This window comes from Alligator mississippiensis, chromosome 2, assembly GCF_030867095.1.
Source record: "Alligator mississippiensis isolate rAllMis1 chromosome 2, rAllMis1, whole genome shotgun sequence".
NCBI classification, from domain to species: domain Eukaryota; kingdom Metazoa; phylum Chordata; order Crocodylia; family Alligatoridae; genus Alligator; species Alligator mississippiensis.
The window spans coordinates 169,144,628-169,171,189 of NC_081825.1; the positions used below are offsets into that span (position 1 = coordinate 169,144,628).

At 49.5% G+C, this 26,562-nt stretch overlaps 1 protein-coding gene across 6 annotated transcripts in view; it reads right to left on the minus strand.

The window, feature by feature from the left end:
• The window catches only part of RBPMS (RNA binding protein, mRNA processing factor), a 196,358-nt gene that overhangs the window by 51,428 nt on the left and 118,368 nt on the right, over nucleotides 1–26,562 (minus strand). For all 6 annotated transcript variants that reach the window (XR_009459964.1, XR_009459963.1, XR_002092327.2 and 3 more), the window contains exon 5: nucleotides 12,833–12,983. Coding sequence is in view for 1 of the 6 variants with exons in the window: in XM_059722392.1 (XP_059578375.1) it covers nucleotides 12,833–12,983 (151 nt within the window). In the remaining 5 variants the exon portion in view is untranslated. The remainder of the gene's footprint in view (nucleotides 1–12,832; nucleotides 12,984–26,562) is intronic.

Here is a 26,562-nt window from a genome sequence, read left to right on the forward strand (position 1 = left end):
GGCTGATTCAGAGGGACAGCGATTCAATTTGGTGATTCGAGTCACTGTCCCAATTCGATTCGGCTGAATTGAATTTGAAGATTCAGCGCAGATTTGGATATTCGGCCATAGACTAAACAGGCAGCAGTCCTTGAGGATGCTGGACACAGCTGCCTCCAGCTGGTAAGTCTGTTGTGGTGGGCAGAGAGGGGAGGGATGATCAATGCCACCACAGCAAGAGAAGAATTGGGGCTGGAACAAGCTCCCCAGCCGGAGTGGGGGGGCATGGGACTCAGGGAGGGGGGCTCCTGGTACTGCATGCCACCGTGTGCTGCTGGTCTGGGAGGGCATGGGAGCGGGTGTGTGCCCCTGGATCTGCGTGGGGTGGGGTGGGCTGGGCCAGGCTGCGCTCTAGACAGGCAGCAGAAGGCACTGGGAGCAGGGGCTCTGCCCTGCCACTGCTTGTCCACTGGGGTGAGGGGGGTGTGGGATGTGGGCACAGCAGCACTGGGAGCGGGGGCTATGCTGCTTGCCCAGCCGGGGTGACACAGGAGGCGCGATGCAGGCACGGCTTGCTCTGGGTGGAAGGCGCTGGGAGTGGGGCTATACCAGGGGTGGGTAAAATGCGGCCCGGAGGCCGGATGCAGCCCGCCAGGCCATCCTATCCGGCCCATGGGGCGCCTAAAAATTTTAGAAAATTAATATTAATCTGCCCTGGGCTGCCTGTCATGCGGCCCTCAATGGCTTGCTGAAACTCAGTAAGCAGCCCTCTACCCAAAATAATTGCCCGCCCCTGGGCTATGCCCTCCCACCACTCACCCAGCCTCCCTGTGCCTCCGCAATAAGCCCCAGCTTCGCCCCAGCTGGGTGAGCAGTGGCAGGGCAGGGGGGAGGGTGCATGCACCCGGATCATGCTGGGCTGGTGCCGGGGCAAATTTTAGGGTGGCTGCAGCCCCCCCCTCCCCCCTGCATAGCCACAGCTCCACTGTGTTCTCTGAGGTGGGCAGAGCCAGGGCTGTGCTCCGTGCTGCAGCTGGGGCTAGCTGCCTGGAGCACAGCCCTGGCTCCACCCGCTCCGCTGAGCGCAGCCTGGCAATGGGTGGCTGGGGCTAGCCTCTTGGAGTGCAGCCCAGCCCAGCCTGCCCCACGCAGATCCAGGGGCACACACCAGCTCTCATGCCCTCCCAGACCGGTGGCGCGTGGATCCCACAGTGGTGGGATCTCCCCTCCCTGTGTCCTGTGTGTCTCCTGCACCAGCTGGGCAGCTTGTCCCAGCCCCAGCCCCAATCCTTCCCTCGCTGTGGGGGCACTGATCTGATTTCCTCCCCCCTCCACAACAGACTTACCAGCTGGAGGCAGCTGTGTCCAGTGTCTTTGAGGACTGCTGCCTGTTTAGTCTATGGCCGAATCTCTGAATTGGCGCTGAATCTTTTCTGAACTGATTTGGAGACTTCTGATTCAAATCAAACCTTTTAATGGGTCTCCCGATTCAATTCAGATTCGGTCGCTTCTGAATCAAATTGGCTACTGAAGCTTCGCACAGCCCTAACTCTGCATCCCTGGAGCATCCAGGGGGAGCTCCATGCTCCTCTGGGTGCCAGCCCTGGGGCTGGCAGGAGGCACAGGGGCAGGTCCTGATACCCCCATGGCTGGGAGCCATCCCTGCTCAGGGGGCACGCTGCCTGCCAGACACATGGGGATTGAGAGGGTCCTGATCCCCACATGGCCAGGAGATCCGTCCCCGCTCAGTGGAGACCCTGCCTGCCAGTCACATGGGGAATGGGACAGGGAATGGTTCTCCTGGCCATGTGAGGATCAGGAGGGTCCCAACCTTCATGTGGCTGCCAAGCAGTGTCCTGCCAAGCTGGAACAGCTCTCCCGATCCCCTATGACCCCCTTCTGTGTAGGCTGACCAGGAGCAATTCCCCCTCTCATGCACCACAAAGGCTGTAGGGATTAACAGCCTATGGACTTCTCACTGTAGAACAGTCAGATTTAACAGATCTGCTACCCTCCTTCCTGGTGGAGTGCTATGGCCCTATGGCAGATGGGAATATGTGTAGGAGACTCCTCAACACAGCAGCTTCCCCTCCCTACCTGATGCCCAGAGCACTGCAGCAGGGACAGGACTCCAGGAATTGCTGGAGGCTGAGGGAACCCAGTGGGCCGGATCCAGTCAGCTGGCAGGCTGCATCTGGCCTGCGGGCCATATTTTGCCCACCCCTGGTGTAGCCTCACTTGGTGGGAGGTGTAGCACAGTAGGAGAGGATCCCAAGGAGTGATGATGTAGTTTTAGTAGCAGTTAAGGGGGAAAGCAGGTGGAGCTGGAGATCACAACAGTTGATGTGAGATGGCTGGGATACAGACCAGAGCCTTGGCCATGTAGCGGGAGAGTTGGGATCTGAGAGACACTGCACAAGAAGGAACAATGGGGCATGGCCTGGATATGTGGGTCAAAGGAGAGGCCTGAATCAAAGAAGAAGCCAAGATTATGGGCCGAGCAGCAGTTTCATCATAGCAAGCAAAGGGAGGCTTCACAGGAAGTATCAGAAGCTTGAAGTGGCCATGATAAGGTTCAGAGATAGCTGGATACCCATAAGGGGATATCAGAGACAAGCTGGGGCTTAAAAGATTGGAAGGAGGGAGACAGGCCCAGAGAGTGGTAGATGTGTCCTATGGTGTGTGCAGATGAAACGGGGGCCCTAAACTGAAACGGTGGGTTTTTAAAAACACTGCTTCAATTTAGGGCAAAGTAAACCCCCGTGTCATGCACATACCTGAAGTTACCTGCCTCTCTGGCAGCGGGGAGGGGAGGGGGAGCTGCTGGCAGGTGGAGCAGTCCCTAGGCTGCAGGGGGGTGGGGCTGGTGCTTCCCCCCGCGGCAGCGGCAGCCCCCCCCGCAGGCAGCACCCGCCTGCAGGCACCCGGCTCGGGTGGTCCTGGGGGGCACCGCAGCCATGGAGGGAAGCATTGGGCCCCTACGCAACAAAAGCAGGCAGGCTCCAGGGAAAAATAAAAAAGATCTTGGGTGGAGCCTGCCTTCCCAGGCTGCTGCCAGGCTGCCTGCACGGGCTTCCTGCAGAGCCCCTGAGCTGCACAGAGCCTGGTGCTTTGCTCTGCAGCCGTAGGGCAGCAAACTAAAACTCCTCAGCGGAGTTTTAGTTTGCTGTGCCCCAAGTCATTTAAGGCTCATTACGCTGCTGAATTTGCTACAGTGGCTGGAATTACTGCACAACATGCCATGGACGCATGCAAACACCAACACCATTAAAGCAGTGCAAAAGCATTTAACCCGCTTTAGAGTGTTGTGCACACATGCCTCTCGTTTCATCTACACACGGCCATAATCAATGTAGTGAGAGCCATGATGGATAGAGCTCCCCTAGAGATAAGGCAAAGGTGACCTTAAGCTTTCCCTATGTGACCCTCCAAACTACTCAGCTTTTCCATGTGAACTTCCATACTCCATTACTCCTTGGAATACTTCTTTACCATGCTTGGGGCTTGGAGCAGCTCCAGAGGAAAAGACCAGAAATCCTAGATTGGAAACTCTCTGAAGAAGGGACTGGCTTTTTGTTCTGTGTCTGCAGAGTGCCTAACCTTATGGTCCTAATCCACGCCTGGAGCTCTGAGGCTACCTCAACATATAAATAACAAACCATAATAGTAATTATAACACAAGTATATGTGAATTTCATTTCTCTCACATTTTATTCTATGTGCTCCCTCCACTAAGCTGAATGTCATGAGCATCTCACTGCACCAGGGATCTCCTTAGGCCCTGGAGCATGAAAAGCATGCATTTAAAATACCAATTTAGATAAATAGGGAAGTACTTGACCCACCTGTTCCCCTCTCACCTACTCTCTGGTCCTGAAAACAGCTAAAGCCTGAAAGTTTCCTCTCAGCTGACTCCAACCCGTGCTTTTTCAATGCCACAAATAACAAGACTTCAAATACATACCTTTCATGTTGTTAGTGGAAATAACCCTCCCCCCCTTGGGGGAGTGGGTCTCAGGAACACAGAGAGGGCAACCCCTGCTCTCTTTCCCTCCTCCATGGTATTTAATGCTGCTTTCTTAATTGCACTACCTGTGGCACAGCTGAATATTTCTGGAAGTGGTCCTGAGTGTCTCTGGCCTGCTGGATATACAGTATGTGGACTGGTGTACTTGCACTGGGGGGAGGAAGAACAGGAAAGGAGGGGGAGGCACTGACCATCACTGTACTGCCAGGATAGCCCTGAGCATGCGTGCAATGGTGGCTCATGACAACACAGCCCACTTCCCTTTCTGGAAGCTGTAACAGTATATATACACATGAGGGTGGCAGGGTTAAATTGATCAGCAGCTCAACTGGCAAATCACCCTAGGGAGATAAGTTCTAAAATGTCCTTTCCTCTCCCTGAGTGCCCAGTTAACAGGCTGTCATTTGGCAGCTGAAAGAACGGCCATAGCCCTTCCCAGCAGTTAACCCAATCTCCACCTCTTCTTCCTTGCTACCTGCCTCTGTAGGCTGAGTTTTTCTTTTTTCGTCAGAGCACAGTCAGGAGAGTCAGTCTCAGGCTGCCTCCAAAGTGGAGAGAGGAAGGGTCACTCAACAGTATTAAACTGGGACTCTGGTGATCCCAGTTTCATTCTTTTCTCTGCCACAGACTCCCTGTGTGACCTCGGCCAAGTCACCTGGTCTGTCACTTTCTCAGTTTCCATCTACTCAAGGGGGTGAATAAACACATTGGACCCTAGGAGGCACTCAAATATTGTGGTGCAAAACCACTGGTAGATTGTTGTACTAGGGCTCTTTTCCAGTGCTGGAATGACCGTTTTACAAAACATGACACAATCTTCATTATCAGATGTCCGAGCATTGGAAAAATTCCATGTAGTTTTTATTAAGTTTCCTTTGTTCCTGCCAAAACCCTTCTGCTGCTCTCGGAGGACTGTGCACATCCTCCCTCCCTAATCAGGCAAGAGCTCTGACACTTTCAAGCCAATGCCCCTTGACTTCTTCCAAATCAGATTTTTTTTTCTCCTCCTCACTCCAAGCCAGAACAGCAGAAGCAGGCAACAGCAACAACTTACAAAAGCCAAAGAGGAGAAAAGCTTTTGCAGGCTGCATGCTAATGACATAGGAGATTAAGAGTTTACACTGTTGACTTTAAAGTAAGATAAACAGTGAAAACTTGGCCAGCACTAGTATAAACAGCTCCCTCTACCACCACTCATTCCTAAGGCTTGGGCTCATCCTCTGGGGGAGGGAGCCATGGGGCTGGACATTCATGCATACAAAGCACCTTAGCCTTTAAACAGGGGCTTAATTTGACTCAAAAGGGATACCTTTTAGGCAGTGAGCATAAGGGATTGAATAGCAAATGTCTCCATTCGACTCCGCATAATCCCCAACTATAAATCATGGGTCAGAAACTGTGGGAGGTGTGCGACCCTTCCCAAGTGTTGGGTTTTTTTCTCTTTCCTGGTGAATAAGGCATGATGCAGACTTCTCGCATGGTCTGGTTCCCATTAAAGTTATTTTTAGGTTAGAAAATTTTTGGCTTTTTGTACTGTAGGATGAAAACATTTGAAGTGAAGTTCAGCCCTGTGCAAAGCCAGGGTGGGGCAAAGGGACTGTCTTCATCTCACTTAGAGCCCTCCACCATACAGGACTTTGTTACCCTCTGCAAAGGGTGACACCTGAAAAAAGGCTGCAAACCTGTCCGGCAAAGCTATCAGTGGATGCTTTTCTACAGGGCTCCTGAAACCCTTTGGAAAATTCAGCACACCAAATCACAGAGCTCCACCAAAGCACCCAACAAGCCAGGAAACTAACTAGTTGCTGACAGGCATTACCAGCACTGGCTCCTTCGGAGCTGGGGTAGAAAACTGTATCACAAGCGGGGATGCAGCTGAAGGGTTCTCAGCACCACCACAAGGAGTATGGTTAGCTCAAGCTGTCATGGTGGTAGAAACGGCTTCCTCCCATCTGTGCCAGCAGCCACACTTCCCAACATTGATTTGCAGGGGCCTCTCATGCAACAGTGCATTTTCCTGGGCTGGAGCAGGTGTAAGTGGTTCTGTGCTCTATTTAACATGACATAGCTTGAACTAACCTTTGCTTCTGTTGGCTGCTTGTACACATGATGGGGGTTTAGTTCCCCTAATCTGAATGGTGTGTTTTTAATTGTGACAATTAAAAAAACACTGTTTCAATTTAGGGGCTTCTGTCACTGTGATGCTGAGGGGCCCAATCCTTTTTTTTTTTTTCCAGCAGAGCTTGCCCACAGCTGGAGGGCAAGCTGCCAGTGGGCCCTGAGCTGCAGGGGCCTCCAATCCTTCCCTCCATGGTGGTGGTGCCCCCTGGGGCTCCCCAGGTGGGCTGCTAGTGGGCCTGGTGCTGGCTCCAAGCTGAGACATCACCTAGCCCGCTAGCCAGAGATGGATTAAGGTGTACTAGGGCCCTGGACAAACATAAAATTGGAGGCCCCCTCCACCCACGGGCGCTTCTCCTCCTAGTGCTGGCAGGGGAGGCTGGGTGGACCTTGCCAGGCGGGGGGGGGGGAAGAGGGGGGCACATGCCCCCCTGTTCTCCCTGCTACCCTCCCCCTCCCCTGCTATGGCCAAACATACACACACAGGCATATAGACACAGGCACACACAGGCATGCACACAGACAGGCACACACTCTACTCTCACTCACTCGCTCTCTGCACATGGACACACAGACACAAACACACTCTCCTATAGGCGACTAGTAGGAGGGGCACAGGGGGACATGTGCCCCCTCTGAGATTGGCTGCCGCCGCTGTCAGCTTCTGCAGGTGGTCGCTGCAGCCACCCCGCCGCCGCCGCTGGCTTCTGCAAGTGGTCACTGCTCACCACCCCACCACTGCTGCCTACAAACTGTGTCCCCCCCAGTCTCAGGAGGCACCAGTTACCCATGCACTCTCCCTGCCATGAGCACAGACATGCACGCACACACACTCACATGCACACACACAGACACACATACAGACATGCACACAGACATGTACACATGCGCGCACACAGAAACAGACGCATACAGATGCACAGACGTGCCCAAACAGATGCACAGATGCATGCACACAGATGCACACACAGATGCACGCACAAATGTACACAGATGCGCGCACACACTCATGCACACACAGGTGCATGCACACACAGACACATGCATGCACACAGATGCACACGCACAGATCCACATACACACGCAGATGCATGCACAGCTGCACGCACATACACACTCACAGAGACACATGCACACACAAGAGATACAGACAGAGACACACACCCAGCTACATACATTCCCTGCACAGGACCTTCCCCCTCCCCCACTCTTGATCACTCTGAGGCAGCCCCCGCCTCTCCCCCCCAACCCCATGAACTGCCTGCAGTTCAGTCTTGCTCTTGCCTAGCCCCTATTGCACTGACCAGTGGGCACTGCTGCCTGGCTGTGTCTGTGCGAACACAAACACACACGGGGCCAGGCTGGGTCAGGCTGGGGGCACTGCACCGTGCGGGCAGGTGGCAACATTGGGAGGGGTGGCTACGGGGGGCTATGGCGCCCCCCCCAGTGCCACCGCCTGCCTGCAGAGGCGCAGAGGAACATGGCGCTCTCAGTCTGGCCCAGCCCCTGCCCTCCAAGCGCGGTGCTGCATGGTACTCCTGGCCGGCCTGGCCCCAACCCAGCCTCCCCAGCCACATTAGGGAAGGGGCCCCACTCCCAGATGTGGGGAAACAAATGTGAAAGCCTCAGCTTTCTTTTCCCTGCTGATGAGGATCTGGGTCCCCAGTTGGTAGTGGCCCCGGGCTCATGCCCAGCTGGCCCATCCACTTATCTGCCTATGCTGCTAGCAGCCTGCCCAGGTGGCCGGGGGCGCTTCCAGCACCCCATGCACCATCTCCACCACCTTCTCTGGCCGCCAAAACATCCAGCCACCCTCCTGCTTCCTCCCCATGCTGCCCCAGGGGCAAGCTCGGTGTACTGGAGGCTGGAGAAGATGGCAAGGACGGTGCATGGGACATTGGAAGCTTGGGAGGGCTTGGGAATGGATGCGTCACTGCAATGTCACCAAACATTTTGCCAGATCACCAAAGACGAATATATCTCCTCTGCTCGTGCTAGATCACCAAAGACGAATATACCTCCTCTGCTCGTGCTTGTAGAGAGGCAGTTAGACGGGCCAAGGCTACCATGGAGCTGAGGATGGCATCCCAAGTAAAGGACAACAAGAAATTTGTTTTTTAGATATATAGGGAGTAAAAGGAAGGCCCAGGGAGGAATAGGACCCCTGCTAAATGGGCAGAAACAACTGGTGACGGACAGGGGGGACAAGGCTGAACTCCTCGAGTTCTTTGCCTCAGTGTTCCTAAGTGAGGGGCACAACAAGTTTCTCACTGGGGTTGTAGAGAGGCAGCAGCAAGGCGCCAGACTGCCATGCATAGACCCTGAGATGGTGCAGAGTCACTTGGAAGAACTGGATGCCTTTAAGTCGGCAGGCCCAGATGAGCTCCATCCAAGGGTGCTGAAGGCACTGGCCAACATCATTGCAGAGCCACTGGCGGGAATATTTGAACGCTCGTGGCGTCCGGGCCAAGTCCCGGAGGACTGGAAAAGGGCCAATGTGGTCCCCATTTTCAAGAAGGGGAGGAAGGAGGACCCGGGCAACTATAGGCCAGTCAGTCTCACCTCCATCCTTGGTAAAGTCTTTGAAAAAATTATCAAGGCTCACATGTGCGAGAGCCCGGCAGGACAAATTATGCTGAGGGGAAACCAGCACGGCTTCATGGCAGGCAGATCTTGCCTGACCAATCTAGTCTCTTTTTATGACAAGGTTACGAAATGCCTGGACACAGGAGGAGGGGTGGATGTCATATACTTAGACTTCAGGAAGGCCTTCGATACGGTATCCCACCCCATACTGGTGAACAAGTTAAGAGGCTGTGACTTGGATGACTACACAGTCCGGTGGGTGGCAAATTGGCTGGAGGGTCGCACCCAGAGAGTTGTGGTGGATGGGTCGGCTTCGACCTGGAAGGGTGTGGGCAGTGGGTTCCCGTAGGGCTCGGTCCTTGGACCGATACTCTTTAATGCCTTCATCAGCGACTTGGATAAGGGAGTGAAATGTACTCTGTCCAAGTTTGCAGATGACACAAAGCTATGGGGAGAAGTGGACACGCCGGAGGGCAGGGAACAGCTGCAAGCAGACCTGGATAGGTTGGACAAGTGGGCAGAAAACAACAGGATGCAGTTCAACAAGGAGAAATGCAAAGTGCTGCACCTAGGGAGGAAAAATGTCCAGCACACCTACTGCCAAGGGAATGACCTGCTGGGTGGCACGGAAGTGGAAAGGGATCTTGGAGTCCTAGTGGACTCCAAGATGAACATGAGTCGGCAGTGTGACGAAGCCATCAGAAAAGCCAATGGCACTTTATCGTGCATCAGCAGATGCATGACGAATAGGTCCAAGGAGGTGATACTTCCCCTCTATCGGGCGCTGGTCAGACCGCAGTTGGAGTACTGCGTGCAATTCTGGGCGCCGCAATTCAAGAAGGATGCGGATAACCTGGAGAGGGTCCAGAGAAGGGCAACTCATATGGTCAAGGGCCTGCAGACCAAGCCCTACGAGGAGAGACTAGAGAAACTGGACCTTTTCAGCCTCCGCAAGAGAAGGTTGAGAGGCGACCTTGTGGCTGCCAATAAGTTCATCATGGGGGCACAGAAGGGAATTGGTGAGTATTTATTCACCAAGGCACCCCCAGGGGTTACAAGAAATAATGGCCACAAGCTAGCAGAGAGCAGGTTTAGATTGGACATTAGGAAGAACTTCTTCACAGTTAGAGTGGCCAAGGTCTGGAACGGGCTCCCATGGGAGGTGGTGCTCGCCCCTACCCTGGGGGTCTTCAAGAGGAGGTTGGATAACCATCTAGCTGGGGTCATCTAGACCCAGCACTCTTTCCTGCTTATGCAGGGGGTCGGACTCGATGATCTATTGAGGTCCCTTCCGACCCTAACATCTATGAATCTATGAATCTATGAATGTGTTAGGTAGCAAACTAAAATACATTGAGATGTGTTTTAGTTTGCTATGTAACGAAGTCAATTATACTGCAATACACCACCACACATGTAACGTGTGACGCAATTAAACTGCTATAAAAGGGCAATTAAACCGCTAAAAAGTGCAATTCCATCACGTGTACAAGCAACCACTGAAATCAAGGACAGCTTTGTTGTTGATTTGAGTGGGGCCAGCATTTGGGAATTGGTAGATGATACATTGGGATGTCCTTGGTAACAGACTCGTGACCAAGGTAATTCTTGCTATACGCAACAGTGGAAGGCCTAGAGGTACTATCAAAGGTTTGCTTTTACTAAGAACGTGATTTAAGGAAATGAAAATGCCTTGTAGCAATTTTGAACAGGATTTTGATAAAAATATTGGTTAGAAATGTTCTTAAAAATGTCAATGAATTTTTTGTGAAAAATATAAATGTTGGTTCATTTCAAGCCCTGCGAACCAAGCCTGAGGTTCTGAAATTCCTTGCCAAGCCATGTTTCCAGTTTCCAACATGCCCTCTGCTCAGCATAGTATGGCACTGACTTTTTGTTACACACTCAGCTGTGGTTATTTTTGCATCTGTGCTTTCACAGTAGCAAAATGGGCCTTTTCATTGTACCATGCTGTGGGGCAAAGAGCACAACGGGTAAAAAGATCTGCTGTAGCTCTACCATTACTTTCCAGGCTCTGTGCAGGAGTCACTGGGGACCATTGCTGCCATGTATTACACAGGAGGTCAGACTGGATAGCCACAATAGTCCCTTCTGACCTGAGCATCTCTAACTATCCCAGGAATACCTTGCTACAATGCCATTATGTTGCACACCTAAATATTTACCCAGTTTTGCATTTTTCATCTGCAGAAGCATTTGACTAATCTAAGATGACACTCTCCTGCCATCATTTTTAAGCTTTGAACTTCTCAGATCCCAACTAAAACCTTTGGTTCACTCATCTTCCAAATTTGAAGTAAGTGAGGGGTACGGCTAGTGAAATCCAAACCCTTTCCATACCTGAATGGCTGTTCAGAGGGGCATAGTTCAAATTCCCAACTCAATTCCAGCTCTTCTCAGACTTCTGTATTCCCAAATGATTTCAAATCCTTAACTGTGTTTTATTTATGGAAGTAGCTAAGTATTTTTTTCCATTCTCTTCTTCCAAGCCCCTAAACTAATATCAATTTCATATCAATTTTTGTTACACAAAAAGCTCAGCTGAAAGATTCTTTTAAATAAGATATTACATAAAATTAGTTTGACATAAAAATAATTTATGATGGTGTTTTATTTTTCTTTCTCTTTGTAGCTTTCTAATACAATGCTGGGGGCTTTTTGGTTGTCTCATTTTACATAAGTTGTGTCACAGAATGGAAGGCAGACCAGAAGGATCAGGTTTATACTTGGATTTTATTCTTTCCATAATTTATTCCTCCTTTCAAGTTAATTTGTATTTATTTTAAAATAGGAGTTCCTTCTCTAAAGTTGTCAAAAGTAAGCTGAAGCACTTTCAGCTAGTATGAGTTTGCAGTCATAGTAGCTTTGAAACCAATTCTTGTTTGATTGTAGAAGGCAGGGCAGGGTGGCAACTTAAAGACTAACTTGTGCAGAATGGCATAAGCTTTCATAGGCGACAGTCCACTGCATCAAATGCATGCTTTCCTCACCCCTATCTTTGCAAGTGAACTTGATAGCCACAATCACTGCCCTAGACTGGGACCAGTCTTATCACTGCTACCCACCATGCAGGAACAGGGGCTCTTCTGTGTGTTACTATGGTGGTACAGAGCAGAAACAGCTGTTATGGCTGTTGTGAGAACAGAGGCTTTTCCTGGTGTTCCTGCAGCAGTGGTGGCAGCTCTTCCAGCTGCTGCTGCTGCTGCTGTCACCACAGGAAAAACAGGCTCTTTGCCGCTGCCCCCACAATGAGTAGGCATATACTGTATGAATCTCCCCAATCAAGTCATAGCCAGGCCCAAGGGACCCAGTGGAGGGGAGGCCAGGGAGCACACCTGCTGATACATTGAACATTATAAACCATCCACCAATATGGCATCTCATTTAATATCTGGATTTGGCAAGAGTTGGTTTGTGAGACTGGGAATAGTTCTGCTTCCAGATATCTCTCATCTAAAGACACAATAAAACACATTCAACAACAAATGACATGGGCTGCCAACCTCAACCTGCAGAACCTGTTGATCGCCAGCTGGAGGCAGAAGGGCTTCCCTCAGGCACAGGGGGGCTTACCTTCCTTCTAAAACTCCCAGTACTAGCCTCTTGGAGCCACGATACCAAACAGCTAGTCTGCTTCAGCACCCCTGCTATCAGAATTAGAGCAGGATTTGCCTTTCAACATGTTTCAGTATTCATTGCCATATGTAAACACCCACCATCTGCTGGCCTACACCAGATGCGACTGAACAGGAAAGATCAAAGGACAGCCCTGTAGTGCCAAAAAACAGCAGTGGCGAGAAAGAGAATGCAATTATACCTACTGGCTAAGCAGCTTGCCAGCAGGAGACTGGTATCAATTCAACCAAGGCTCCAGGTCTACCAACAAAGGAATCTGACTATAGACAGGACTGTCTGTCCCACGTTCAGGCATGAGGGAAGTATGCTTCTTCATTCACCTAATACCACTGTTTGGTACTATGCACAGCTAACACAGTCAGACCTACACTTTCAGTTCATGTACTTGCAATGCCATAGGAACCAGCTCCTTGGCTATCACCATTTGCTGTTCATTTTAGGATGAGAGTAAAACCAACCACTTACATGGCTCTCTGGTTATGAACTGAGGTACAGTGTTAGGAACAGAAGTGCTCGGGTTCGGGGTCCCCACTAGTTTGCTTCTGGCCATCTTCGTGTTTGCTTTGGCGAATTCTAGGCGTAGGGTTTGTGGAATTTCAGGGTCAAAGCGAATTCCCTTTTTCAAAAAAAGAAAACACAGCATGTCAATTATCTGTACAGTCAAACAGGAAAGATATTTAATTAATGTAAGAGCCTAGTACCCCAAAAAGCAGAGGCTGCCTGATGCTCCCTACCTCGGCCCACACATCACTCTTCTGAAGCTAATAGAAATTGCATTTGAATGGGGTGTGGATTTTATACAATTCTGACTTGCCTGGTGCTCTTTCAGGGACCATGCTAGCAACCAGGCATTTCCACATTGCCCAACAAAGTCACAGATATTTGGCATTGTGGATCTGACTGCAGCAAATGGGTTGTCCTCATTTGCTATTACACATATGAAAACGCTCCCAAATTCCAGTTTAAAAGTTGAATCTGATGATCTGTTTATAAAGTAAACCCTTAACTTTTGCAATTCTGCTTACTTAACCTGTTAATGAAACATTTACTAAACATTTACCAAACACATGAGGGTTTTATTTTCCTAAATCTGTCCACTAATAATCTAATTAGACCTCTTCTGCATGACAGACTGCTTTGGAATCTGAATTGCAAGATGCTGGTGAACACTGTGACCAAAGAATATTGTGAGAAGGTGGTGACATCTCACATGTATCAACCTTTTCAAGCTGGAGCACTTGACGTGCAAGATGTCAAAACTGACAGAGTCGTATTTATCTTTGCACTTGGGGCATGGCATTGTTAATGATACAAGATGGCATGCTGATACTGGACTGACAACCATCACTAATCCTGTTGCAAAAGTGGCAGCACAGCCTGCATGGGAAACAGAAAGGAGAGGCAGGCTGAAAACAGGAATTTCTCAAAGCAAGGAAGAAGAGAGCTTGCCTTTGAATGGAGAGGCCCAGACCCCAGAGCGGGGTGGGGGGGGGGGGTGTTAGGGCTGTCAATTAATCGCCTTTAAGTTGCATGATTAACGCATTAATCATTTCTTGAGTTAATTTTTTTAAAGCATTCATCATGCACGTGGTTTTGGAGCCCACACCTGGGCTCTACTCCGCAGCCTCCAGGCTGCCCAGCGGGACAGTGGTGGCAGCGCAGGGGACTGAAGGGCAGCCTGGGCACAGGCTCCAGATGGCAGTAGCAGGATGGGGTGGGAGGGAGGTGTGCAGAGACACAGACAAGCAGCCACAGTGTGCAAGCTGTGTTCAAAGCAGCACCATGCCAGTAATTCTGTGGTGGGGGAGGGGCAGGGGAGAGGGAAGAACTGGGGGGGGTGCAGATTGAGGGTCCCCATGGTAAGAGAGGGAGCAGGGCAGGGGCAAGCGCTGGGGTGAATGGCTGTGGGAGGCTCATTCAGAGGCGTAGGGTGAAAGTGGACTGCACACTGCGCTCTGCTGCCTTTGCCCTGGGAGCCGCGTGCTGGCCAGGCTTCACGACCCTTGCCAGCCTGGTGGTGGGAGGCATATGGCATCACGTAGCTCCCAGGGCAGAGGCATTAGGCAGAGGCAGACCCCAGTCTGCAGCGGGCAGCCTGCTTCTAACCCACTCACAAATCCGGAGGGCATGTGCTCCCCATGCCTCCCCTGGGGGTGTGCACAGTGGTGGGGAGCTTCCCTCACACTCCGGTGCCCCTGGATGAGCCACCCGCATCTCTGTCTCACAATCCACCCCGGCCCTGGGTCCCATTCACCCCAGTGCCTGTCCCTGCCCCACCCTCTCTCTCTCACTGTGGGGGCCTCAGTCTGCCCTCCCTGCCCCTTCCCCTCCACAGACTTACCAGTGCAGCGCTGTCTGTGTGTGTGTCTGCCCCTCACTCCCAAGCCATAGCCCCCCCAGCCCTGCTGCTGCCCCTCACTCCTAACCCACAGTATCCAGCATCCTGCTAGGGTGTGCAGGGACCCACTCTCCCCAGGCTCCAAACCTCACCACCCCCCACACCTTCATAAATTCCCCCCCACAACCCCACCATACAAAGTACCTGCATAATTTTGAGATTTTCTATGCATAGTTTTGATTTTAGCTGTGTGATTAAAATCACGATTAATTGCCACTAATTTTTTTTATTTGTGGAACTAATTGCAATAATTTTTTTAATCATTTGACAGACCGAGTTTTTGTTTTTTTGGAAAGATGGGGTATAAATTGGATGGATACTATGAATAGTTTATATTAAATAGGAGAGATGTTCACTCCTGCTGTGGATGATAGCCCCATAATTACTTGTCTTTGAGCATTTTTCATTTGTTATTAGCAGGGGAGAACAGGGGAAAACAGACAAAAGGAGAGCTCTGGGGCTGGAAATAAAAGACCCAGCCCAAAACCTGAACCTGAACAACTCCAAACTCCATGTTAGCCAGGATCCAGATCTGGTCTCTAGGGCTCAGAGCCACCACTAGGTGAACTGTTCAGTACCAACAGTGGTGATGAGCAGCCTAAAAACAGCTGGGTTATAAAAGGTTCAACTGGTAATAAACTTCTCTAAGCCTTTTCCTAAACAAACCTGAACATCTCATTAGGACAGGCTGGCTTGGGAGATTTCAAGTGCTGTTAGCTTGTAACCAGTCCAAAACCACCCACCACAGAAACAGGAAGTCCTCTGGTATGTTCTGTTGCAAGTCTACCCAGAAGAAAAAGGATGATCTTGCTTGTAAGGTATCTGGTATTTAGGGTTGTAATGAGTCACAAAACTTGGGACTCGAGTACAGTCAAGTCATTTGGGAGTAAGACTCGAGTTGAGTCAAGTCATTGACACGCCAAGCTCGAGTTGAGTCAAGTCACTAAGTTTGCTTAAATTGAGTAGAGTCAAGACACTTACCTGGCTCAAGTCAATTCAACTCATTAGGTCCAGCAGATCAACATGGTTTGATTAGATAGATTTTGGTTGTTTTTATCATGGAAAATCAGACCTTCCCCTGCCAGTTTCACTCACCAGGATGCAAGTCCAGCTACAGCTGTCCCCCCGCTGCATTGTGGCACACAGCAACGCTGATATGTCAGTGTCCTGCCCCTGGCGTTGCAGGCGCCCCTCACCCCCAAGTCACAACCCCCTAGCACTGCAGGCGCCCCTCACCCCCAAGCCACAACCCCCTGGCGTTGCAGGCGCCCCTCACCCCCAAGCCACAACCCCCTGGGTCCTGCTGGTGCCCCTCCACCCCAAGCCACAACCCCCTGGCATTGCAGGCATCCCTCACCCCAAGTCACAACCTCCTAGATCCTGCTGGTGCCCCTCACTCCCAAGCCACAACCCCCTAGCATTGCAGGTGCCCCCTGTGAAGAGATCCCCCTTTTTCATCTGCCTTCTGCTCTGAGTTTGCCTACCCCCTCTCTGTTTTCAGACTCTGCCTGCTGGATCCACCTGGTCAAGCTAAGTGACCAGGTTGTAAAAATTTCATAGGGAGTGGGGAGCTCACTCTTCCTTTGTCCTCAGTTTCTTACTGAACAACCTGTGCAACCCTGGTCACTCCATCTGGGGATGTTGATGACTTTTAAAAGGATTGGTTTGCCTCAGCTGGGTTCAAATAATGCTTGCTTCTGGTTGGAGCCAGGTGATGACATCAGAGAAGGTATTTTAAGGGTCAGGTCACTTGCTCTGGGGGGCTTCCCCTGGCAGGAGTTTTTGGAAATGCACACAGAAGCTTGGGCCTCCAGGATCTTCTGGATGTATCTGTAAGTAGCCTACCTGAGATTTAGCCAGTAAAGTAGGATAATGTATCTTTAGCCGCATGTAAAAAGGGCCAACAAGCCCATTCTGTTTTGCTCAAGGCAATTTTCTCTAAAATCTCTTTGCACTATGACCCCCCCATTCTCTCTCTCTCTCTCTCTCCGATCAGTAAATGCTATCTGTTAGAGCTGGCCTGGCTGTGAGTTCTTGAGGGAGGAGGGGAGTGACCAGCCTTTGTGCCCTGGGGTGGGTGGGACTCAGGCACCTGCTGCAGGCCAGACAAAATCCATTGGTGGGCTGGATCTGGCCCGCAGGCCGTATTTTGTCCACCCCTGCTCTAGTCTGTAACTCACACAATCAGTGATGTTTCAAAGCCACCCTTGCTTGCTTTTCACAGATTGTCTTTGTTCCAGCAATACGACCACCTTGAACCTTGAGAACTGATCTTGGACCTTCCATAGCCACAGGCAGAAGCCAAGGCCACAGCTGTACCAGGCAGCAGGCCAAACACTAGCCCCAGCTCTGCCTGGGCCCTCTCATGAGGTTCCCAATGGGGGACCAGGTGACCTAGGTAAACTAATAAGAGCCACAAGCCCCTTATGAGAGCTACAAAACCCTCCCACCCCTTGTAGGGCTTTGTCCCAGTAATAGCACTGTTGAGTACTGCTGGCTTGGACCCCTGTGCTTGTTCCTGACTGCCTGTATTCCTGTCTTGGACCTCCTGGCCTTGATTAACTATTTGCCCTGACCATGACCTTGTCTTGACCCTGGCAACAAGACTGATACCTGGCTTTGACCGTGGCTACTTTGATTCTGGTAAACCCCTGACTCAGATCCTAGTGTCCCATGTCCAGTAGGCCTGTGTGAAACTTCAGCAGCCATTTCGTTTTGGAGGTGTTTTGGCCCATTTCGGCACCCAAAACACTGAATCCAAAATGAAACAAGGCTCCAAAACATCTCCAAAATGAAACGAAACAAAACCATCCGAAACGTTTTGGAAATGTTTCAGAGGCCCCCCCTGGGAATAGTCCAGCACAGCCCCGCAGCCCTCCTTTTAAAGTGCCGGGAGGCTGGGGCCAGGCAGGGGATGGGGCCGGGCAGCCAGAGGGGCTTCTCCCATGGCTCCCCCAGCCTGGGGAGAGGCAGGTACAACCAGAGGAGTCGAGGGAGAACTTGCAGCTGCCCAGCTGTACCTGCCTCTCCCGAGTCGATCCGAATCTCTGAATCAGCACCGAAACTGCGTCAAAACTCTGAAACAAATTCGGTTGAATCAAAATGGAACAGGGATCCGAAACACCGAAATGAATCGCTGTCCTCTGAACCAGCCAAATCTGAAACATAGCTGTTTCGCACAGCCTTAATGTCCTGCTGGTCATGCCTAGTTTCCTGTTCCCTATTTTTTACGTGTCTTAATTTTTGTTCCTGCTTTCTACCTGTTGACTCTTTGTGCTCCAGACTGCCTTGCTGGCTCCTGGCTCATGGTCTCACTCAGCAGTTGCCCATGTTTTGGTACTGTATAGTTGTGCCTCCCTGCTCCAGACTGCCTGGCTAGGGCCTCCAGTCTGGATCCTTGCCTTCTTCTGTTCCTGATCCTCTGCGTTACAATCCTCTGGGGTTGAACACAGACCACCTACATCGGGGTGGGCAATTATTTTGGCTGGAGGAACACTTAACGAGTTTTGTTAAGCTGTCAAGGGCTGCACACACAAAATTTTCCAGGAGATATCATTTGAACAAATTATAGATAAAAACAAATTATATACTAAAAATCAAACATCTACTATAACATTTTAATTTTATTTCAAAAAATATTTTTATCCTGATTTATGTTTTTTTGAGTACTATATATAGAGGCAATATCATAATAGCTCAAAATAAAGTCTACTTTTGGTATATTGTGTGTGAGGGGGTGTGGGGTGTGCATGCGTGTGTCGGGGCTGCCTGTGCACTAGGTCCTGGGAGCTGGCTAGGGGTGGGGAGAGGAAGGGGAAAGCAGGCACATGCAGCAGAGTTCACCCAGGCCCCCTGCCCCCCTACCCCCGCTGGCTTCTGAAACCTAGCATGCAGGCAGCCTCCACCCCTCATGGCAGCCCCCCCATACCGCTTCCAACACAAAGGTGCGGTCTGTCTCCCCCCATACCCACCCCATCTGGCCCATGGCTACTCCCACAGTGCTCCACATGGAGCTGACCCCTGCCTTCTCTTTCCCAGGGCAGCCTCCCACCTACGTCCACCAGCCCTGGCCAGTACAAACAGCTTCCCAGCAGGGCTGTTCCTGGTGTAGGTGCAGCCACCTGGGTACTATTTGGCTCCCCCTGCCTCCAGCAGCTCTCCTTCTGCCTCTGCTGCACTGCTCCATGTGGGGAGGAAGCTGTCTCAGCACACAGAGCCCCAGCTCAAGCTCCCAGTTATTTTCTACCCACTCTGCCAATCTGGCACAGTAAGCAGCCACCTGCAGGCAGCCAAGTGAGTGGAAGGTAGCTGGGAGCTGGAGCCGGAGCCCCACATGCTGGGGCAGGAGCTGCCCACCTACAACCCCACCTGGAGCAACAAAGCAGGGGCAGGAGGAAGATGAAGGAGCTGCTGGAGGCAGGGGAAGTCAAGCAGTACCCAGCTGGCTGCAGCTGCACTGGGAGTAGCCCTGTTATGAAGGTGCGCACACTAGCTGGGGCCAGTGGGCATGGGTGGGAATGCGGCGCAGGCTGTCTTAGGTGGGAGCGGGTGACGTTTGGTTCCATGCGGAGTGCTGAGGGGGCAGCCATAGGCTGGATCCACTCAACTGGTGGGTGTTCATCTGTGGGCCAGATCTAATCACCTGGCAGGCTGGATCCAATCCATAGGCCATATTTTGCTCACCCCAGGCAAAATATTGATTGTAGGCCTGACCACCCCCCCAAAAAAGTCCTTTCTTTAGTAGAAGAGCGAGACTGCAGAACAATCTCAGGTCTTCCAATTATCCTTGGATTTCACTACCACTCCTCTATGCTGGCACTTGGTCCAGGTCCAGGAAGGGCAAGGGGTTCAGACAAAGAAGCACTGATAATTCATAGATAGCACAGTGGACACCTCATCAGACTCGCTTTAGGGAATGAGACACAGCAGGAATCTCCAGTGTCTTTCTGTCTAGGACTTGGAAGTGCTATAAAGTTGGGGCTGAAAGTATGGTCAAGTTAGTCCTGCCATCATCATCCCCTTAATAAAGGTATATATACTTAATTCCATGGCTTTTTCCTAAACCAACCAGACTTTTCCTAGTGAGGATGATGGAAACTTCTACAAAACAGAATCACAGCCCAGACTGCAGTCCCAATACACCTGCCCTACCCTCCAGCGGGGGCTGAAAAAATCCCAGACCAAACTCCCTCCACTCCCCTTGTCCCTCCCATTCTGAAAACAGCTTGGAGGCTGGCAGGCAGCACAGACACAAGTTAGAGAGACGCTCTGTTTTGAAATGTTTGCATAAGGGTTCAGATTTTGCCCTGATCGGCCATTTTTGAAGTGGTCTGCAGTCATGCGCTTGTGTTTGGTCATGGCTATAGACAGCTTTCTGTGGGCAGATCAGGTGAAAATTGTCACTTCTGTCTGCGCCCTGTATGGTGGGACATGTGCTTTGTATCTATGGGCCACAGCTAGCCTGTTGGCTGCACTGCACCACCTTCACTGTTGTCAACAATCAGTTTTACCAGTAAGTACCACATTACAGGGTATTGTGGGCTTCATTTCCAAGAAGCTAAGCATATAATTTTGTAGGCAAATAAACTGGTTGCATACATACACAATCACTTATGCATCTAACTGACAATTTCCACACAGCTGAAAACATGCTGTTATGGTTAGTGTCCATAAAACTTAATGGCAGAACTATATATGCGACTATGCATCTACATTTTGAAAATCTATCCAATTCTTACTAAACCGAATTGATGGTCACCACAGAACATGCAAAACTGATTCTGAGTTGTTCAGCAAAAACACTGTCAGATCTTTTTGTTCTAAATTATATTTCAACATTGTTTAAAACCGCCAAAGTTTAAATGACCTAATTTGTTTGGCAGCAAATTCTGAGACTGTAGGCTTAGAATAAGTCACATTCCTCTAATATCTTTATCATCAGTACCATATTTGGTAGCCAACAGCCTGCTCAACTGAGCTCTTATCCACAGGGATTAGCCCAGCCAAAAATATTTTAAATTTAAAATAAAGACAAGTAAAAACAGAAAAAAAGAAATTATCCCTGCCTGATAGGATTACGTCGTTGGTTCAGTGATTTCATCCACTGCCTCATTACAATGAGTTTAACTCTACAGACAGGACACAGCTGCCCCTTTTTTTAAACGAATGTTTTTCATAGAAAAAGCAGGCTGACAATGAACAATTCTTGATTCCCACCCCAGTGTGTTATGTGAGAAGGTAGCTGGTTTCCCTTTAGGTCAAGGTCCTTGCACAGCAAGTCTGGAGATGATTGAGGGCAGCAATCCCCAAAGTGGAGGGTATGAGCAGATGAACAAGTTAATGGAAGTTAGCAAGGGGCAGGGACTCAATGTGTATCAGCTGATCCATGGTAGCTGTCTGTCATTCTCTTATTTTGTGGTAAATGGGAACTGAACTGCAGAGGTTTACCCCTCAGTGAAAGAGGAATAAATTACTACAATTTAATATCCATTTACAACAGGATAAGAGCATGCACAAAGGCCGTTATCCTGGAGCATGATAAACTGACCTACAGGAAGTCCCTGCTCCCTCTTAACTGGCTGTTGCTTTGTCCTGTACCCTGAGTATCTTAAGGAGGTCAACATGAAACAGTTATTACCAAGTATAACATCAAGCTATGCACTCATGATTTAATGCTTTGCAAGAAAGGCTCAAAGAAAATACCACTAAAGACTGCACACTCAGGCCCATTTTGTTTTGCTTCCCATGCTAATCCATGTGAAACTCAATTACCTTCTCTAGTCTGTGTTATATTCTTCAGTCTGATAAAACCATTCAAACCTCTGTACAGTGGAGCTGCTGAACCTGAATACAAAGAATTCATGTAGCTGGGCTCCCATGGTTCAGTGTTACTTCTGGCATAAGCCAAAGCTAGCCAGGGGCTAGTAATGCCCCCAGTGACAGTGCTGGAACCAGTGGAGGGCCACTCATCTCAAAGGGACAGGTGGATCAAAGATCCTGCCTCTGATGACACCAGGAAGAAGAGTAACATTGCAGAAATGTCACCATTTGAGAAAAGGGTAACTGACTACTAGGGACAAGAGACCGAGTTCAGTCCATAAATAAAGGGCACAATTGTACTGAGGTCACTGGAATTACACTTGCTTTCAACAGGCCTAAATCTGAACAAAATACACGTGGTTCTTTTTCTACTAGGGCGAATTCCGTATATACAGTTTAAGAAACATAAACCCAGCACCAACAGCTTGGCTTAGCCCCTAACTCAGCCCCTGGGGCAGGTGCTCCTCTTGCCTGCCCCTAGTTACACTACTGGCAACAGAACTGATTCAAAGACTGTCAGGTCTGAAAGCAAATAGAAGGAAAAGCACTATGTTGTGCCAACATAAACACATGGGAATGGCAGTTCAGTATACAGTTTTGTCGTTGGCACTCAAAAAGGGCTCTGCAATTCCTCCTTCACAGTAGCCTCTGCAGTTACACTGAAGTATAAGACAGGCACATTTAATATACTTGCCATCAGGTGCTTAATCCAGAGAGAAGACAGGTATGCTTATCCTTCCCGCATCCAATTTGCAATGGAGAAAGGCTTTATGGGGTTGCTGGGATGGGGATCTCCTCTTGATGCACAGAACAAGGTCAGAGGTCCATTTGAGTCTACTGGCCCATTGGGCTACTGTGGTTAAGACATGCCAGTTTCCATAGCCAACAGCACACATGAGGGTGTTAGGCAGCTAGCATCTCATTCAACTGTGAGATAATGCAGGCCATCCTAGGCAGTCTATTCTACTGCCTCACTAGTCTTACAGTGAAGAGGTTTTTCTGGATATCCAATATAAAGTTACTTTGCTGCAACTTCAAGCCACTAGTCTGCATCCTTCTCTCTGCAGCAAGAGAGAAAAGGTGCTTTCCCTCTTCTTTATGACAGGCCTTTAAGCAGGGGTGACTGGTGCCTCCTGAGTCTGGGTGAGGTACAATTTATGGGTGGGCCCGGGGTCCATTACTATACTTCTGTGCTGCAGCTTAGTGCACCCCCCTCAACATACCGCTGGCTTGCGTGGCAAAAATACTGCCCTGTCCTGAGTGGTGCCAAATGGGGGGCCAATCTCAGGGGGAGTAACTGCCACCCCCATAAGCCCCCCACCAGTCACGTGTGCCTTTAAGTATTTGAAAAACTGCTATCATGTCCTCTGTTAAGCGGATTTTTTGCAAGCTGAACAGGCCTAGCTTCTTCAGTCTCTCCTCATACAACTTGTCTTCCAAGCACTTGATCATCCTTGGTGCTCGCCTCTGGACCCTCTCAGACTTTTCCATATCCTTTTAAAAATGTGGAGCCCAGAACTGCACACAGTACTGCAGATGAGGCCTAATCAGTGCCAAGTGGAGAGGCACTCTCACCTTCTGTGTCTTGCACCTAATACTTTTATTGATGCAGCCCAAAACTGCATTCATCTTTTGTGCTGCTGCATTACACTGCAGACTCATGTTGAGTCTGTTGTCTACCAAGATTCCCAAGTCCTTTCCCATAGAGCTGACATCTGGCCAGGTGTACCCCATTTTGTAGTTGTTTTTTTTATTATTCTTTCTGAGGGGCAGCACCTTGCATTGGTCGAGATTCTTCTGAATTGCACTTACATCCTCCAGTGTGTTCACAATCCTTCCCAGTTTTGTGTTATCTGCAAACTTGTTTAAGAAGCTTTATATGCCAGCATTCAAATTGTTAAAATTGTCAAAATTATGGCTTCCTCAAAGGATCTTCCGCTCCTTTACTGGCAACCATGTACAAAACATGTCTGTGGCTATGCATGATGAGAAATCTTGGAAAAAAAATTCCAGAGTTGTTTGGGAAAGCAGTCATATGACTGAGGAAAGACAATGGGTCAGCTCCTCCTGCTCACTACTAAATACTATTTCCTCAAGTGTAAAGTTCATTCCTCAGCTCCTACTGCTATGGGTGTCAGGGATTTTTTTTTTCACATTTCTCAGAAGCATTGTGTGTTGGCTGCAGCCAAGGCAGGGAATTTTGACTGGGGTGTGCCAATGCTTCTACTGGGACCAAAAGCCAGAGGCTCCTGACTAGAGGGCCTTGCTCCTTTGCTCAGGATCAAACTGGTCACCATATCTGAGATCAGAAAGCAATTTTATCCCATGATCAAACTGGCATGGACTCTGGGGGGGTTTGCCTCCCTCTGTAGCAGGGGACATGATCCTTTTCCTTTGATCTCTTAAGCAGATTTTAATAACAACTTTCTTTCTGTATATTGGCAGGACACTGACAGCTGCATCCCTCTGTTTTACCCACAGCAAGTTAGAGTGTTTTCTGTGTTCCCAGGCATTGTACCTGGTAGTTCTGCGAGAGGGTTGTTCATGAAGTTTTAAAAACAGGTAGGACAGATACTTGTCCAGGATGGCATAGATATGGATTGGTCCTGCCTTCAGCAGAGAGTTGGACTAGATGATCTCTTGAGGTTCTTTTCAACCCTACTTTTCTATGATTGCAGACCTGCCTTGAAGCAGCTAATTTAGTATTCCAGCCTTAATATGCTAGCAAAAAACAAGAGGGCAAAGAAACGAGAAATCACTACATCTGACAAGCATAAATTAGTTGTACTCTACTGACTGTGATGCTATGCTCAGAAAACACAATTGAAAGAGTAATAAACACAAGTAATAGTTTAAAAAGTGTCATCTAAGCATTAAAAACTGAAGAAGGGAGTATGCACCTTCATCCTGCAAGCTAGTTTGAAATAGTATCTGCACTTCCTTTTTCTGAATCATCCTTCCTACTCTGCAATGGGAGCATCTACATGAGACATTAACTGCACAGTAGCTTAATTCTACTGCACATTAGCGTGCAGGGCAAAAATTATGCTAATTCACTAATGCGCAGTAGTATTAGGCTACTCCACAGTTAGTGTAATTAAAAAGCCGTGCATCGGTGCTACACTAGCGCCAGTTACTGCACATTGATTTAGTACTTTAAACTTAATGTGCATGTCTACACATCACCGTGCTTTAGTACTTCCTTTTGAAAGTACTAAAGCATGGCACAGTATGGGTGGTTACTGCGCTGTGCGTGTGGTGCATGGTGAAATTTTGCTACTACGTCACTGTAGCAGCGCACATGATTGCTATGTTACCGTAGTGCACCATACAGCAAGTAGCATGTTGCTATGTCACCATAGGGCAATGTGTAGATACACCCGATGTGCAGTAACTATGATGCATTAATGAATATGTAGACACACCTACTGAATGTTGCTATCTCTTCTGCTTGCATGCACTTTTTGTCCATTTAGGTGGCACAAAAATGGTGGGGCTGTTCCCAGGACACTTTGGCAGAGAGAGCGCAGTCATTTCACTGTTTTGTACTTGTGGTTCCGAGTGTACAGGGCAAACAAGGTAAATTTAAAAACAAAACAGAAAATGTAATTATGCCATTGTATGCCATGGTGCATCTACAACTTGAATACTGCACATGCTTCTGGTCCTCATACCTCTGAAAAGATATAGCAGAACTAGAAGAGGTACAGAGAAGGGCAACAAAGATGATCAGGGACATGGAGAGGCCTCTATACCGGAAGAGACTAAACAGGCTGGGACTTTACAGCTTGGAGAAAAAACAATGGAGAAGGGATAGCACTGTCCAACTGGCAGCCCATGGGCTGCATGTGACCAGTGAGAGGTTAATCTGCAGCTCTCAAGCTCCCCCTGGCCACTGCTACCATTCTGATGCAGCTGGGATCTCCAGGCTTCCCCTCCCTTCACTTTCTACCCCAGCCCCAGGGGTGTGGCTGGGCAGTGCAACTCAGCTCAGCCTACAGTGTCAGGGGAGGCCATGATGCGGTGCAGTCTGCAGCCAAGGAGAAGGAGGGCAAGGAGGGGTTCCACCTTCCTGCCCATGTAGTACAGCAGTGGAGGTGCTGCCCGTCCATGTATGGAGTGCAGTGGTAGGGGATGCTATCTGCCCTCCTCTGCGGTAAATGCAGCGGTGGCGGGAGAAGCTGTCTGCCCATGTGGTGCTAGGGAAGCTTGCAGCTGGGGAGATGAGATGGGGCTATGTATGTATGTGTGTGGAGAAAGTAAACAGAGACTTTCTATTTACAGGCAACCCCTGCTTAATGCGATTTCAGTTAGCACTGATGTTTTCTGTGTTGCATTTCTGCATCGGGCTCTTTTAAAAAACTACAGATTCAGCTAAATTTTCAGCTACTTTGAAGACTGAGATTAGGAAAAATATGCTGGGCTAATGTTGAAAGAAACTACATTTTTATTGTTAAGCTTTAACCGTTACTTCTTCAGAGAAACGACTGAAGTTTGACAAAGGGATTTCCTATGTATCAAGGATCTACCTTTTGCTCTTCCTCTGGAATCAGAAAGGGTTCAAATTTGACCATGTTACTAGCAATTTTCAAAAAAACATTTCAATTCGTATATACTCACTAGAGATTTGCAGAAGTCTAGCAACTAAAATCTCAGGAGAGTCTGCATGCAGCGAGCACGTTCCATCTCCTCACTACCTACATAAGATCAGACTGTGCGCATCAGTTCCCAGAGTAGCATGATCTTCAGAGGACTGCAGGAGCTGATCAGGACTTTGCTATTGTCATGCTCTCAATTGTGCCCTGGTGTCCAGTGATTACAGAAGAACAGCCTGGCAGCATGCAAGGGCATCATGGGTTTTTGAGAGTCAAGGAGTAGGAGCAGGGGTAATAGCCAGGGTCTGGAGAGAGGGAAAGAGGAGGCCTAGGAGTTAGGAGCATGTATAGGCATAGAGGGTCGGGCATATGGCAGGAGCCAG